General features: G+C 37.7%; 1 protein-coding gene across 4 annotated transcripts; it reads right to left on the bottom strand.

The window, feature by feature from the left end:
• Positions 1 to 641: 641 nt before the first annotated feature.
• LOC307253554 (NACHT, LRR and PYD domains-containing protein 12-like) lies at positions 642 to 16,094 on the bottom strand. 4 transcript variants are annotated; one of them, XM_080031661.1, is made up of 14 exons: positions 16,047 to 16,094; positions 15,599 to 15,748; positions 15,314 to 15,427; positions 14,500 to 14,613; positions 13,739 to 13,852; positions 13,019 to 13,098; positions 10,948 to 12,748; positions 8,050 to 8,226; positions 6,650 to 6,823; positions 5,635 to 5,808; positions 4,596 to 4,769; positions 3,573 to 3,746; positions 2,657 to 2,830; positions 642 to 1,238 (listed from the first exon to the last, which is right to left on the bottom strand). In XM_080031661.1, the coding sequence occupies exons 2-14, from the start codon at positions 15,715 to 15,717 to the stop codon at positions 1,223 to 1,225; spliced, it is 3,405 nt and encodes a 1,134-aa protein (XP_079887787.1). In that variant the 5' UTR covers positions 15,718 to 15,748; positions 16,047 to 16,094; the 3' UTR covers positions 642 to 1,222. The 4 variants fall into 4 exon arrangements, with proteins under 4 accessions (XP_079887787.1, XP_079887789.1, XP_079887788.1 ...); XM_080031663.1 differs by having other exon boundaries at positions 2,657 to 2,780; XM_080031662.1 differs by having other exon boundaries at positions 15,599 to 15,732; positions 16,047 to 16,082.
• Positions 16,095 to 17,311: the final 1,217 nt, after the last annotated feature.

Raw genomic sequence — 17,311 nt, 5'->3', positions numbered from 1 at the left:
ATTCACTCGTTAACATGACACTGAGTAGAAATCATCTAGTTAAACAATTGACATAGTACATTTATAACCCCAGCCCCTGATAATCAGTTAATTGAGAAAGTCAGTGTGTGAGATTACGTCACAACAGAGGTGCAATTCTTTTGAGCACTTTTAAAGCTGCAACAGACTCCCAGTGAGACTTCTGGTTCAAGGGGATACAGTAATGGTACTGGTCTTCTTATTTGGTTCCTGATGGAAGCATCATGACAGGGAATCCCACAATGTTGTCAACTCCGTGTTGGCTCTTTTAAACGTGTTGGCATTGTCCGAAAATATTAAGAATTTGTCCTATAACCTTGATTCATACTTGAGAGATCAGTTGAGGGGTGAACCTCATTTACGATGATGTTGAGTCAAACACATACAAAGAAAAAACAACACAAATACAGACAATGCAAATACATCAAATACACAACAACTGATACAGAGATAAAACAATTGAAACATTTAGACAGATGTAGAATTACTGCAATTAAAATGAAATATATTGTGTTACATCGTCCTCTGTGTGACACAAAACGTCTGAACGACAGCAGGAACTTTTCCTTTTGTCAAATCAGTCTCCAACACACACACACACACACACACACACACACACACACACACACACACACACACACACACACACACACACACACACACACACACACACACACACACACACACACACACACACACACACACACACACACACACACACACACACACACACACACACACACACAGTTATTCTGCATAGTTAGTGTGTTACCTTATAAAGATAGCCATCAGTCACTATAAGGAGTTTTTCCTCCACATATATAAATGCTAACTTAAAACCAACATATCCTCCAATCTTAATCCTACTGCGGATTCGGTTAAGGTCACACTGGTGTTTAATTTCCAATTCCTTTGAACCTTTTAGATTTTTAACAGACTGGTCATTTCCACAATCGCCATGTTTTATTTTACAGCTCCACATATATAAATTCTAACTTAAAACCTAAATATTCCCTCAATTTATTTTACAGCGTCATCATCGTCGTTTGGTTCAACATCATTGTCACAGTGATTTACATCTCTTAGTTTGAGCCGCTCTGGGCCCGTCCACCACAGTGTCTAGCAGCTGGTTCACACTCACTCCCCTTGTGGCGACATCGGCAGGATTTACTTTCCCTCTGAAAACTCCACTGGTCAGGTTCAGTCAGGATCTAAAAAGTCTACAAGAAGGAAAAACAGGAAAGTACATTGAAGTACAGAAGAGTCAATTAACTATTTAACAATGAATTACTAAACCGTAATTGTGAAATATTATATAAAGAAGAAATATGGTCAAAGCTTATGAAACATTCCTGGGGGTATTTAAAATTGTTGTATGATACAATTTGTCCAATAAAAGAAATCAAAAAGGAAATATTCAGTCCATGGATCACTAAGGGATTACAAAATGCCTGTAAAAAAATACACTATATAAAGAATTTATAAAACTTAGAAACAAAGATGCAGAAAATAAATATAAAAAATATAAAAATAAGCTAACTCAGGGCTGTACGCTTATTTTTTTAGGTGGTAGCACTGGTGCTAGCAAGCAAAAAAATTCAGTAGCACAAAAATAAATTTGGTAGCACACAAAGTATGATCGAAAACTTGCATAACCTTAACCCTTGCATTTCGCTCTAATTACCTTTGAGCATGCATCTTGGTCTCGTTTGAGATTCTCAATTAATATTATATCCTAGTGTGTGCAGTAATAATTATGGAAAAATGAATAGGGGTGCACTGATTGCAATTTAGACAAAAGAATCTAACCTTTGCAATTTTTTGCTGATTCAGAATTATTATTATTATGTCCTTCTGTTAATTAAAACCAAACTTTAAAACATTAAACATAGCCTATTAAATAAATAAGTATACATATTGGTACAATTTAGGATAAATTAAATAGGTTGTTGTGAATGTGTTGGGAGTAGCTTTTTAGTGGCTTATTTAAAACTGTTTAAATAGACTAAGCTACTGTTGACTGCTCGCTGCAGCTGAAGGAGTTGCCTTTCAAGCTAGAAAAAAGCGCTAACTTCCTGTTCTTACCGGCTTCAAAATAAAAGTCAACTCACGTTTGGCTAGTAACAGGCTTTTAATGTGAAGGCGCACAGGAAATGTTCTGTTTGTACACGCGCTAACTTAACTGCGGTAATGTGCCGTCTCCTTCCGGTATTTACCGTTGGTGAAGTTTATTAGAGGCTTGCATCGCCGCACGAGCACAGATCCCGAGGTCACATATATTTCACCAGCCAAAGTGGAGGGTGGACTCAATAACTTACTTGCCTAAGTCTACATTTACCCCCATCTGGAGTGTTAATGTAGAGCACTCTAAGCAGTGTTGTGCAGTGCTCCTCTGTGTTTCAAAGACAGCCTCTCCTCATAAGCTACCTGTCGCACGAATGCGAATGGATTTGTATTCATAATCGCACGTGATCAATTTCAGTAGCAAATGCGATCAAAACTGTCGCACTGTACAGCCCTGTAACTATTATACGGACAAGGTTGGAGGTTTACCAGGAAATACTCGATCTTTGATACTAACTGTGTTTAGTGACATTCTGCTGAAACCAGCGTGGACTGACTCCAACCCTCTACTCACTTCAGAGTCTCCAGTCTGTAGTGTGGACTCTCCTTAAGATCAGACAGAGGCTTCACTGCTGACTCCTGTAGGTTGTTGAGACTCAGATACAGCTTTCTGAGATGGGAGGGGTTGGACTTCAGAGCTGAGGCCAAAGAAGCACAGGTGATCTTTGTCAAACTGCAGTTCCACAATCTGAATAACGAATAAATGATGTAAGTTTAGAGACAAAGTGTGTGTTTGTGTGTGTGTGTGTGTGTGTGTGTGAGTGTGTGTGTGTGTGTGTGTTTGTGTGTGTGTGTGTGTGTGTGTGTGTGTGTGTGTGTGTGTGTGTGTGTGTGTGTGTGTGTGTATGTGTGTGTGTGTGTGACTCAGTTTTAAAAGATGTGACAATTTACCAAAAATTATGAACCAACATTAACTTTGTACAAGAGAAATTAAAATATGAACAAAGAAAATGTATAACTTTGTGGATGTAAATTAATATGTTGTTTATAAATTTGGTTTAATTGTTAGATAGATAGAAACGTTATTGATCCCAAAGGAACGTCTGACATCCAGTAGCAGCAAACATATGTAATAACAAAAAACAAAGAACACCCCCCCCCCACATTTACACACACAAACACACACCCCTACTAACCCTGTCAAGTTAAAACTTTTAAAAAACTTAAAGAATTACAGACACTAATTTAAAAAATACAATTTAAATTAAACTTTAAAAATATAAATAAAAACTAAGTTCAGAAAAGAATAAGAATTAATTTAACCAGAAAGAGAAATAAAATATCAGTAAAATCATTTTATTTAAATCTAACCTTGCGAAATGTTTTAAATAAAAACTAAGAGTAAAATAAGTAAGTTTCACCTTGCAGAAAGGGAACACTCTTTTTTATTTAAACAATTTAATTTAATATTTAAGATCTAGTGAACTGACCTCAGAGTCTCCAGTCTACAGTGTGGACTCTTCAGAAAACCACACAGCTGCTTCACTCCTGAATCCTGCAGCTTGTCGTGACCCAGATTCAGCTCTCTGAGATGGGAGGGGTTGGACTTCAGTGCTGAGGCTAGAGAAGCACAGCTGATCTTTGACAAACTGCAGCACCACAATCTGAATAAAGAATAAATGATGTAAGTTTAAAGGCAGTGCACGCATGTGTGTGTGTGTGTGTGTGTGTGTGTGTGTGTGTGTGTGTGTGTGTGTGTGTGTGTGTGTGTGTGTATTTGTGTGTGGTCTGAAGGATCAAAATAAATGATTTAACATTATTTGCTAAAAAAACTAAAATTCATGAAAATATAAATATATCTCTTTCAACCAGTGAATACTTTAATAGTTAACTAAAATATTAGTTGGATCTTCAGTTTAAAACAATAGACAATCAAAATTATGAACCAACATTTACTTTCTTTTGTGACGACAGACTAAACTTTGTACAAGAGAAATTAAAATATGAACAAATAAAATGTAAAACTTTGTGGATGTAAATTAATATGTTGTTTATAAATTAGGTTTAATTGTTAGATAGAAAGATACTTTATTGATCCCAAAGGAACGTCTGACATCCAGTAGCAGTAAACATATGTAATAACAAAAAACAAAGAACACCCCCCCCCCCACATTTACACACACACACACACACACACACACAAACACACCCCTACTACCCCTGTCAAGTTAAAACTTTTCAAAAACTTAAAGAATTACAGACACTAATTTAAAAAATACAATTTAAATTAAACCTTAAAAATATAAATAAAAACTAAGTTCAGAAAAGAATAAGAATTAATTTAACCAGAAAGAGAAATAAAATATCAGTAAAATAATTTAATTTAAATCTAACCTTGCGAAATGTTTTAAATAAAAACTAAGAGTAAAATAAGTAAGTTTCACCTTGCAGAAAGGGAACACTCTTTTTTATTTAAACAATTTAATTTAATATTTAAGATCTAGTGAACTGACCTCAGAATCTCCAGTCTACAGTGTGGACTCTCCAGAAAACCACACAGCAGCTTCACTCCTGAATCCTGCAGCTTGTCGTTACCCAGATCCAGCTCTCTGAGATGGGAGGGGTTGGACTTCAGTGCTGAGGCCAGAGAACCACAGCTGATCTCTGACAAACTGCAGCCCCACAATCTGAATAAAGAATAAACGGTGTAAGTTTAGAGACAGAGTGTGTGTGTGTGTGTGTGTGTGTGTGTGTGTGTGTGTGTGTGTGTGTGTGTGTGTGTGTGTGTGTGTGTGTGTGTGTGTGTGGTCTGAAGGATCAATATCAATGATCCGACATTATTTGCTAAAACAAATTGAAAATATTGAAAGAATAAATATATCTCTTTCAACCAGTAAACACTTTCATTGTTAACTTAAATATTAGTTGGATCTTCAGTTTAAAACAATAGACAATCAAAATTATGAACCAACATTTACTTTCTTTTGTGACGACAGACTAAACTTTGTACAAGAGAAATTAAAATATGAACAAATAAAATGTAAAACTTTGTGGATGTAAATTAATATGTTGTTTATAAATTAGGTTTAATTGTTAGATAGAAAGATACTTTATTGATCCCAAAGGAACGTCTGACATCCAGTAGCAGCAAACATATGTAATAACAAAAAACAAAGAACACCCCCCCCCCACATTTACACACACACACACACACACACACACACACACACACACACACACACACACACCCCTACTACCCCTGTCAAGTTAAAACTTTTCAAAAACTTAAAGAATTACAGACACTAATTTAAAAAATACAATTTAAATTAAACTTTAAAAATATAAATAAAAACTAAGTTCAGAAAAGAATAAGAATTAATTTAACCAGAAAGAGAAATAAAATATCAGTAAAATAATTTAATTTAAATCTAACCTTGCGAAATGTTTTAAATAAAAACTAAGAGTAAAATAAGTAAGTTTCACCTTGCAGAAAGGGAACACTCTTTTTTATTTAAACAATTTAATTTAATATTTAAGATCTAGTGAACTGACCTCAGAGTCTCCAGTCTACAGTCTGGACTCTCCAGAAAACCACACAGCAGTTTCACTCCTGAATCCTGCAGCTTGTCGTGACCCAGATCCAGCTCTCTGAGATGGGAGGGGTTGGACTTCAGAGATGAGGCTAGAGAAGCACAGCTGATCTCTGACAAACTGCAGTCACTCAATCTGAATAAAGAATAAATGATGTAAGTTTAAAGGCAGTGCGCGCATGTGTGTGTGTGTGTGTGTGTGTGTGTGTGTGTGTGTGTGTGTGTATTTGTGTGTGGTCTGAAGGATCAATATAAATGATTTAACATTATTTGCTAAAAAAACTAAAATTCATGAAAGAATAAATATATCTCTTTCAACCAGTGAATACTTTTATAGTTAACTAAAATATTAGTTGGATCTTCACTTTAAAACAATAGACAATCAAAATTATGAACCAACATTTACTTTCTTTTGTGACGACAGACTAAACTTTGTACAAGAGAAATTAAAATATGAACAAAGAAAATGTATAACTTTGTGGATGTAAATTAATATGTTGTTTATAAATTTGGTTTAATTGTTATATAGATAGAAACGTTATTGATCCCAAAGGAACGTCTGACATCCAGTAGCAGCAAACATATGTAATAACAAAAAACAAAGAACACCCCCCCCCACACACACACACACACACACACACACACACACACACCCCTACTACCCCTGTCAAGTTAAAACTGTTCAAAAACTTAAATAATTACAAACACTAATTTAAAAAATACAATTTAAATTAAACCTTGCAAAAAATATAAATAAAAACTAAGTTCAGAAAAGAATAAGAATTAATTTAACCAGAAAGAGAAATAAAATATCAGTAAAATAATTTAATTTAAATCTAACCTTGCAAAATGTTTTCAATAAAAACAAAGAGTAAAATAAGTAAATTTAACCTTGCAGAAAGGGAACACTCGTTTTTTAACAATTTAATTTAATACTTAAGATCTACAACTTTCTACAATTGAGTCAGTGAACTGACCTCAGAATCTCCAGTCTACAGTGTGGACTCTCCAGAAAACCACACAGCAGCTTCACTCCTGAATCCTGCAGCTTGTTGTTACTCAGATACAGTTCTCTGAGATGGGAGGGGTTGGACTTCAGAGATGAGGCTAGCGAAGCACAGCTGATCTCTGACAAACTGCAGAGACTCAATCTGAATAAAGAATAAATGATGTAAGTTTAGAGGCAATGGGTGTGTGTGTGTGTGTGTGTGTGTGTGTGTGTGTGTGTGTGTGTGTTAAGTATTAATCATTATCCAAGCATGTTCAGTTCTTAAGTGTGTAGCTCATGACTTTGTCTTAATCAATGAGCTTTTCTCTAAAATGAGTCGAGTGACTTTCTCATTCTGTTGATCATCATAATATCAGCCTTCTACACACATCACCCACATGCCACCACAACATGCATTCACATATTCATGTCAACACAGATTAAAAACATGCTAATAGCATTAGCACCAACTTGGATTTGGCAGTTTTGCTGTGATTGTATTATTGAATGATGTGTGTAACTGAGGGGAAAGTGGGCGGTGATGTGATGATGTCATTCTAGTGGTTCACTACAAAGTTCAGCTCAAACTAATATGAAGCTTCTGAGTTAGACAAATAAAATAGGTGTTTACCAAAGTTACAGAATATTAAACACCAAATTCCCTCTGAGTTTCTATTCCTCCACTGCAGCTCACCAAGGAAACACTGTCAAACACTGAAACCTTGTTGTGTTTAAGTCAGACTGCTGAAGACTCATATTAGTTTAAAGGCACACTATGCAATATTTTAATGACAAAATAAACAATAGAGTCACACAAACATAATCCCTCTGAATGATCACTTCTGCCCACTAGAATATGTGGTGTTGTGTTTATCTGCACAGTCCTCCTCTCTCTGGCTGTATTTGACATGTTTTGTAAACGGAAGATTCAGGATTAAGCTCCTTCCTGCTCCTCCCTGCAGATAAACACACCAACACATATTTTACTGAGAGAGAAGTGATAATTGAGAGGGAATGTTTTAGTGTGACTGTATAATTTATCTTTAATAAAAATGTTGCAAAGTCAACCTTTAAGTTCAGCTCTGGAAGTCAATTTTAGAAAGAACAAAACTGTGGATCTCTCTCATCAGTCAACTGTGTTTTTTGATTGGTATGTATTTATTTGATTTGCACTTGCTCCTATATTGTATGTAAAAGTCCTTTGTAAACCACTGTTTTTAAAGGTGCTATATAAATAAATATATTATTATTATTATTATTATTATTATTATTATTATTATTATTATTATTATTATTATTATTATTATTATTATTATTATTATTATTATTATTATTATTATTAACTGAATAAAAACAAAACACTCCATGAGCTCCAGTCAGTGAACTGACCTCAGTGTCTCCAGTCGGCAGTTTGGACTCTCCAGTCCGGCACAGAGAAGTTTCACTCCTGAATCCATCAGGTTCAGGTTGTGACTCATGTCCAGCTCTATCAGATGGGAGGGGCTGGACTTCAGAGCTGAGGCCACAACTTCACAGTGAGTCTCTGAGAGTAAACAGTCTTTAAGTCTGTAATGACACATTTATTACAACATGTTATTATGAAACAGAACTGATGACACAACATTTGACATTTCCTGATTTAAGAAACATTTGTTCTTCAAAAGGTTCAGTGTAGATTAAATATTAATTTTCTGTGAATAATGTTTAAAAACAAGAGGGGGTAAGAACAGAAAAGTTTTAGACTTCTAAGTTTAGAACATGAATTATATTATTTTAGAGTTATTTATTTGAGTTATTTATTTGTTGCATATGTTGCAGAGAATCTAATTTATTTTCTTTTATTATTGCTTGTAGATTTTTATTATTTTGTTTGCATTATTTTAACATTATAAGTGAACTAATAAAATAACTAATAAATATAAACTAACCAATATAATATAAATATAATATGTACCGATGAACATTCACTCTTCACATCAGAGGTTCAGATCATCTTCTCTCTGTTCAACATGAAACAATAATTCTCATCACTCGCTCTCTCTTACCTTCAGACATTTAATCTTTCTTTTACTTTGATCTTGTAGATGAAGGGAGAGAACATGTAGTTAAACTGCTGCTCTAATGTCCACAGTGTCAGTGTGATCAGGGGGGTATACTACGAAGCGAGATTAAGGGCTGAGCGAGGTCTGTTGAGTCTAAAGCCTTAGTTTTCACAACTTTTCAGTATCACAAAAGGTGGCTCTCTTTCTACCTGGCTAGATCACCGTGGTAACAGAGGCTGCACGGCTAACCTGCCCAGACCAGTTTTTGTTTCAGAGTTTGAGCTTAAATTCGGCTCTCAGAGCGCTGCCCTTCAAGGAAACTACTCATTTAGAAATCCCGCGGACCTGACTGTAATGTCTGAGCGATACTTCTTACTGAGTAAACTAGTTAAATAAGTAAACTTATTGATCAGTAATATAATGAACGAAACGAAGCCGTGGCATAAGGCTTACATTAGAGTGAACTGTAACATCGCGCTGCGGCTTTTTGCCACATGCATACAGTTATTGATGCAGAAAATGTAAAATAGCCTAGACCTATGCAGCGCCACTCTATGCTCTCACCTCAAATGATTTTACCTGGCGATCTACACACACTGGCTCTTGATGAAGCGTTCTATAAAATCACAGGTTGCAACATTATTTCACTGTGGGCTTCTTTCTTTTCATCAGTAGCGATTACAGTTGGGACGTGAGGTGACAGCTGTCACAGTTCGGACATCGCTGCAGACTCGCAGGTTAAGCTTCTCACAGTAGATTCATATTTGTCCGGAAAATACAGACTACAGGTTTTGTATCTTGGCTATTTATTTTAATGGTATTTATAAGATGCAAATAAAGGGCTATTGGCCTAAATCAAAATCAAAATGGTATTCATTTTGATGTGGACAGTGGCCCAAAACTATGATTTTCCACATAGGCTATGCTATTCATTAGGGGACAGTGTCAGACTTAAATCAGATTCTTAAGTGTAGGATTATCAACTAGGCTAAATGGTGTAGGCTACTGTTTAAATCCGAGTTCAACCTTTAATTACTTTATAATGTCACGTTACGCACTGCGAGAACGATCTGTAAAATAAATTAATCACTTCAGTAGCCCAATTTTCTGACAACATTCCACTCTCTCCTTATTTGCAGTAAGAGTTTTATTCGGCTCTCTGCTTTCTGCTGGTCTATGATCATTCAGACTGACACACTCTTCCTCTTGAGTGAAGTCAGAGACGCACTTTTTTTTTTTACTCAGCTGCTCGCAATCAGTCAGTTTGTGTAAAGTTAGCGGCACAAGATCAGTCCAGTCTGTGCGGAAGCAGAGTCAAATGACGGCCAAACGCCCCCTCTTATGGGGACGCGCACAGAGCCTGAAGCCGAAACCCTTGTTCAACATAAGAGGTTGATAACTGCCTTCGTGATATCGGTTAGCTCTGAGCGAGGGTATGTGTTATGTTGAACCAGATCAAAAAAAGAGAGCCGGGCTCTGTTGAGTTTGTTTCGTAGTATACCCCCCTGGTCCCATGTCCGTCTCCACTAAGTTAGCATGGGGCCATTTTGATTAGAAAACATCTTTACTTAGTCAACAATCACAGTTGGGAGAGATGATCTTTGATCGCTTCCTGCTGCTCTCATGTTCACGTCAATAAGTGGGAAAATGAAGTGACCGCTGCCAAACAGCAAAATTAAACAAATCACAATATTAGACCTGTAGATAATTCAATTACTATTCATTATTATTATTATTAAATAACCTGATTTAAATTACAGATGGCTGCATGACGTTTGTACAAAAAACATTCCCCCACAACCCAGATAACAACCAATAAGGTTTCTTTATTTTCAACATAATGTCATCAGAGATGTTATCAGTGGATCAGCATTAAAACTTAACATTGACCTTTGCAGTGGAGAATATCTCTTAACCCTATAAAGCCTGAACCATGAAATAAATGACAGACATTTCTAATTCTTTGAAATTTCCTATTGGACCTAAATAGGAATATTAACAGAGGAAAAACTGAAATATTACAATTATTACACATGAATAGAATAACTGTTCATTAACAGCTATAAGCACAAGAAGTGAACATATTCTGAACTCAGCATCTGAAACACCTCAAGAACATCTGACTAAATTCAACTGACAATTTCTGTAATAAATAAGTCAAACACTATTTTAAGAATAAAATAAAAAAGCTTTTACAATGTGTACACTAGTATAACTGATTAATATGAAACAAATCTGGACTTACACAGCCTTTCTGCAGTTCCTCACAGCTGGAACCAGTCTCCGTCGTCCCTGGTCTGATGTGTTGTACTTCTGCAGGTCCAACTCATCCAGAACCTCCTCTGACATCTGCAGCATGTAGGCCAGAGCAGAGCAGTGGATATCAGAGAGTTTCTTCTCTGATCTGTTCTCTGACTTCAGGAACTCTTGGATCTCCTGATGAACTGAGAGGTCGTTCATCTCCGTCAGACAGTGGAAGATGTTGATGCTTCTGTCAGGAGAGATCGTATAACTGTTCATCTCCTTCAGGTTGTTGATGGCTCTCTGGATGGTTTCTGGACCGTTGTCTGTTGGACCCAGCAGGCCTCCTAAGAGTCTCTGGTTGGACTCCAGAGAGAGGCCATGAAGGAAGCGGACAAACAGGTCCAGGTGGCCATTTTTACTTTCAAGGGATTTCAACATGACAGACCTCAGGAAGACATCCAGGGATGAATTTACATACTTTTCTCCCAGGAAACCCTTCAGTACCTCTGTGTTGCTGCTGGTGTGACAGTGGTAAATGTAGACTGCAGCCAGAAACTCCTGGATGCTCAGATGAACAAAGCAGTAGACAGTTTTCTGGAAGATCACACTCTCTCTTTTGAAGATCTCAGTACAAACTCCTGAGTACACTGAGGCCTCTGTGACATCCAGACCACACTGATCCAGGTCTTCTTGGTAGAACATCATGTTTCCTTTCTGCAGTTGTTCAAACGCCAGCCTCCCCAGCTTCAGAAGAACTTCCCTGTCGGTCTCCGTCAGCTCCTGTGGACTCGTCTCATGTCCCTCTTCATACTTCTCCTTCTTCCTCTTTGTCTGAACCAGCATGAACTGTGAGTACATGCCAGTCAGGGTCTTGGGCAGCTCTCCTCTCTGGTCTGTAGTCAACATGTGCTCCAGAACTGTAGCAGTGATCCAGCAGAAGACTGGGATTAGACACATGATGTGGAGGCTCCTGGATGTCTTGATGTGTGAGATGATTCTGCTGGACTGCTCTTCATCACTGACTCTCCTGTTGAAGTATTCCTCCTTCTGTGGGTCAGTGAAGCCTCGTACTTCTGTCATCCTGTCAACACATGTAGGAGGGATCTGATTGACTGCTGCAGGTCGGGAAGTTATCCAGATGAGAGCTGATGGAAGCAGATTCCCCTGGATGAGGTTTGTCAGCAGCACACTGACTGATGACTTCTGTGTGACATCGGACACAACCGTCCTGTTCTTGAAATCCAGTGAAAGTCTGTTTTCATCCAGGCCGTCAAAGATAAACAAAACTTTACAGACAGCGAGCTTCTCTGCTGTGACCTTCTGTAATGTTGGATGGAAAACATGGAGCATATTGAGAAGACTGTACTGCTCATGTTTGATCAAGTTCAGCTCCCTGAACGAAAGCAGAATCAGCAGACTGACATCTTGGTTTTCCAAACCCTCTGCCCAGTCCAGAGTGAACTTCTGCACTGAGAAGGTTTTTCCAACACCAGCAACACCGTTCGTCAGGACAACTCTGATGTGTTTGATGGGTCCCTGTTGGTCTGGTAAGGCTTTAAAGATGTCGTGGCACTTGATTGGAGTGTCATGGAGGGTTTTCTTCTTGGAAGTGGTCTCAAACTGCCTCACCTCATGTTGGGTATTAACCTCTTCACTCTGTCCCTCTGTGATGTAGAGCTCAGTGTAGATCCTGTTGAGGAGAGTTCCACTTCCTGCTTCATCAGTTCCTTCAGTCACACGTTCACATCTCCTCTTCAGACTGATCTTAAGTTCATCTAGAACCTCCTGCAGACCACCACTCACTAAGGAAGAGACAAAGGAAAGGAAATGTGACAGTATAGTATAGTAATGGTTTTAAATTCCAACCATTAACATGTTAACATCTGTATGCCATTATGTCGACTGGGCCAAAAACGTTGAGTCTACTACTAGATGCATACAAGGATGCTTTGACTAGACAACAGTGATTTAACCTCTTTTCACATGGCCTAAAATGGCTGCCTCCTCCATGTTGGATTCAAACCATATTGTTTCAGACATGAGGACATCAGCTGACAGATCTTCAGTCTTACTTTGTGCAGTGCTGCTCTGAGTGTCTGTCTGCAGTCCAGGTCTGGTTCTGGATATTTGTCCAAACTGGAGTGACATCTTCCTGTGGAGACATTTATTTGTTTATAAAGCATTTGTTGCTACAAAACAAATATCCAGATTTTTCCACAGATAGTCACAGAGAACAGTAACAGTGTTACAATGCTTTTCTGATGGAATTTAACATTCAGTCTGGAAGTAAAATGATTGTTCCTGTTATTTCCACTCTTCTACATTCACACACAAGATGGCGTCTGCTCGCTCATAACAGCTGATTTGAGGAAAAGTCAAATAATAAATATTTAAAGGACAAATGAGAAAATTAATTACATTTGTTCCGATACAGAAGTAAAAAAAAAGATCCATTTTAGTTTGAAACAGTATTTGTATTGATTTTAAGATTTAAGATTTAACTTAAGTTATTTGTCTTAGTTATGAATCAGATTTGCTTTTAGCCTATGAGCCCTTTTACCGGTTCCTAAAGTCCGAATTAAGAACCACGGGGACACACATACATTTACTTTAAACATGTTTTACTGTTTCTTTTGTGACAGCACTCTCAACTTTGTACAAGACAAATGAAAATATGAACAAAGAAAATGTATAACTTTATGGATGTAGCGGAGCGTAACTGGTAGAGCGTGTACCACTAAGGCAAAAGTCCTCATTGCATCCGGTCAATTTATAGTAAAACAGTCACTTACTGTGTGTCTGAGGGTCCAGGTTCATTACTGAAGGCTGGAGGATGACCCATTGACCAGTCACTCTTCATAGACAGACAGCTGGAGACTCCAGACTCTGATCTCTGGTACTGGACTCTGCAAACACCAAGACAGGCAAATCAAATCAAATCAAATCAAATCAAATCAAATCAAATCAAATCAAATCAAATCAAATCAAATCAAATCAAATCAAATTAAATTAAATCAAATCAAACCAAATCAAATCAGTTTTATTTGTATAGCCCAATATCACAAATAGACATTTACCTCAGTGGGCTTTACATTCCATACAGTATGACACCCTGCCCTTACACCCTTAGCTCGGCTGAGGAAAAACTCCCAGTAAAAACCCTTTACCGGGATACATTTTTTTTTTAGAAATCTCAGGGAGAGTCGACAAAGTAAGGGATCCCTCTCCCAGGACGGACATCCTGCAATAGATGTCATAAATTTAAAAAAATGGTTTCCAATGGTGGACATGAGCAAACTGCTATAATCTGGTTCTAAGCATAAGTTTGTGCTATTATTAAGTGTTTTTTTTTAAATACTCAGGAACTGCTCTTCCAGGTTTGTTATTGGTAATTGTATGAGTCTGTATTCTGTACACCACCACACATTCTAGTGGGGCAGAAATGATCAGAAGGATTATTTTTGTGTCACTCTATACTTTCTTGTGTCATTAAAATGTTGGATAGTGTGAACAAAACGATTCCAGCTAAATGAGTAAGTATCAGTTCACTTACTGTGTGTCTGAGGGTCCAGGTTCATTACTGAAGTATGGATGACCACCTATAGATCGGTCACTCTTCATAGACAGACAGCTGGGGACTCCAGACTCTGATCTCTGGTCCTGCATTCTGCCAAACACCAAGATGAGCAAATGGTTATTTAATGTGTAGTGTATGTGCAAAAATATGTTTTATTCATATCACATGAATCTTTGATAAATTGAAATGAATTACTCTGTAGCAATCTAAATGAGCCCTAAATAGTTTTGATAATTTATCATGACTTAGTCAGAATAAAGTTATTGTTAAAGCCATTTTCATGTATAGTTTGTATGACTCATTGTGTCCACTAGGTGTCACCATTGTGCTTTGAGTCATCTGTATAGTTAGGAGCCTTTTGTCAGGTAACTTAACGGAGGAGCACATATCCTTTTTTTGACCAATTGCTCCCCCCTAAAATGCAATAAACATTTTAATTGAAAAATGAATAAATAAACTATCTGATCATGAAGCCTTTATCAGAGCAGTGTATGAACTTCACAGCAGACTGGAGTCTCTCACAGTGAGACACAGTGTGAAGGCTGACTCATATTCAGGGTCCGTCTCACTTCCTCTTCCTCTCTGGGTCGAGCAACAACTGTGTATTTTATTTTATTTAACCTTTATTTTTACATCTCATTGAGGAACAGGGTCTCATTCTCAAGAGACGCCTGTTGTATGTTGTGAGGAAGTGGATTAAGATGATAGAACGCCAAAACGTTTGAGGTGGGATTTTTGCCGGCAACAACAAAACATAACCAGCAGAATGAGTTAGTATCAGTTCACTTACTTTGTGTCTGAGGGTCCAGGGTCATTACTGAAGTTTAGAGGTTCAGGCATGGACCAGTCACTCTTCATAGACAGACAGCTGGAGACTGGAGACTCCGATCTCTGTCTCTTAACCCTGAGGACAAATCCATTCAGGAAGGAATAAACACAAACTGCTGCTGTGTTGTATGTTGTGAGGAAGTGGATTAAGGTGATAGAACACCAAAATGTTTTTACTTCTTTTGGGATTTTGACGTGGTGGCCAAAACAAAAAAGTTACCAACTGAATGAGTATCAGTTCACTTACTTTGTGTCTGAGGGTCCAGGTTCATTACTGAAGTTTAGAGGTTTAGGCATGGACCGGTCACTCTTCATAGACAGACAGCTGGGGACTCCAGACTCTGCTCTGTCCTCCTCTTCCTCCATATTAACACTCGTCTTCTGGACTTCAGTCAGTCTGAGAGGTGAAACATAAACACTGACTATGACCTCAGAGTACAAGTATGAAAAGAAACAAGTTTGATCAAGCTTTCACATGCAAGACTGAGGGAACAGGAAGTAGCACAAACTCTCCAACACACCACACACACACACACACACACACACACACACACACACACACACACACACACACACACACACACACACACACACACACAAACACACACACAAACACACACACACACACACACACACACACACACACAGTAAAATGACAGTAAAATAATACAAAAAAAAGTTGTATCAACACTCACCCTGCCTCAGCCTTCAGTTTCCCTCCGTCTGCTCTGTCGACTCAAAATGGAGTCTGAACTGACAGAACACTTTCACTTTCAGGGTTCCTTCCCTGTTCTCATGTTCCTGTACCTGATGGCTCCTCCCCTCTGCATTTAGGCTACTGGAAATCACGTGTTTATCTCTGTCTGAGTGTGTGTGTGTGTGTGTGTGTGTGTGTGTGTGTGTGTGTGTGTGTGTGTGTGTGTGTGTGTGTACACTTGCACGTCTGTTTGTTTGTGTGCATTATAGTGCTCACACAGATCAGCTCTTTACAGAGCTCCAGACTAAGCACATGATTTAGTGGCTGAATCTATTCAACTTCAGTTTATATTCAAATCCAGCTATATTCATTTATTGTTAATGTTTTTTGTCTGATGTCTTTATATTTTTTCTTCACAGCATTTACAATCTGCGAACTAAAGACCTGCTCCTCTGCTGATAATTTACCAATATGAGTATTTACATATTAAACATTTTATATTTTACATGTGCCATGTGTACATGGGCCACTTAAAGTCTCTCTTTCCTCCTAATCATCTTATTAAATTATAAATGTTATTACAAATGCACAATCGACCGGAATGCACAACTAGCCGCTTAATGCCCAATGCAGATTCAAATTCATTCACAATATAATTAGGAGACGTTTTACGTAGACTATTTTAAGTTCCACGTTCACGTGAAACACGACTCACAATCAGTTGTGCTTGACACACATACTTTCTATACATCCTTTTAGTTTAAGAACAAGACCAAATGTTCATTATACAACACTACAAGACAACCCAGAACAACTTCAGTGGATATACCAATGCAACTTAATCCAGGAAATCAAGGCACAATTAGCAATAAAATAACACAAAACATAACCCACATAGTTACACGGACAGTTCAGGGAACAATAAAGCCGCACCGGGAGAAGGTGTGTATTTTACTCACTATTTGTAGAGGAAGGCCATTAGCTGAAGTTTGCCGCTACCAGCTAGCCACTCGGTGCGGACATAGTTCTCCTCATTGAAAGTGCGATAAACTTTCTTTCTCTCCACACGCATTGGCCTGCCGTCAGATTTGATTTTTAATGGCTTCTCAATTGGCAGTTTGGTAAAATTATTTTTTACTAAATAATCAAAATATCCACCCTCCATATAGATAGATATTTATTTGTCATTGCACCATTACAGAACAACGAAATTGCATTCCAGTTCACACCCCACCAAGAAACATATAAGACAGTGACATTAAC

This window comes from Ammodytes marinus (assembly GCF_949987685.1).
Source record: "Ammodytes marinus genome assembly, chromosome: 1".
Classification (NCBI taxonomy): domain Eukaryota; kingdom Metazoa; phylum Chordata; class Actinopteri; order Uranoscopiformes; family Ammodytidae; genus Ammodytes; species Ammodytes marinus.
Note: the sequence above shows the minus strand (reverse complement) of the source record. Positions and strands in the feature narration are given on the sequence as shown.

Bases quoted from the DNA above. Each gene is read 5' to 3' on its own strand.
- LOC307253554 (XM_080031661.1), bottom strand. From the start codon at position 15,717: ATGGAGGAAGAGGAGGACAGAGCAGAGTCTGGAGTCCCCAGCTGTCTG. The intron at 13,853-14,499 runs GTAAGTGAACTG...TGGTGTTTGCAG, and splicing joins CCTGGACCCTCAGACACACA to AGTCCAGTACCAGAGATCAG. The intron at 8,227-10,947 runs GTAAGTCCAGAT...GTGTCATTACAG, and splicing joins AGGAACTGCAGAAAGGCTGT to ACTTAAAGACTGTTTACTCT.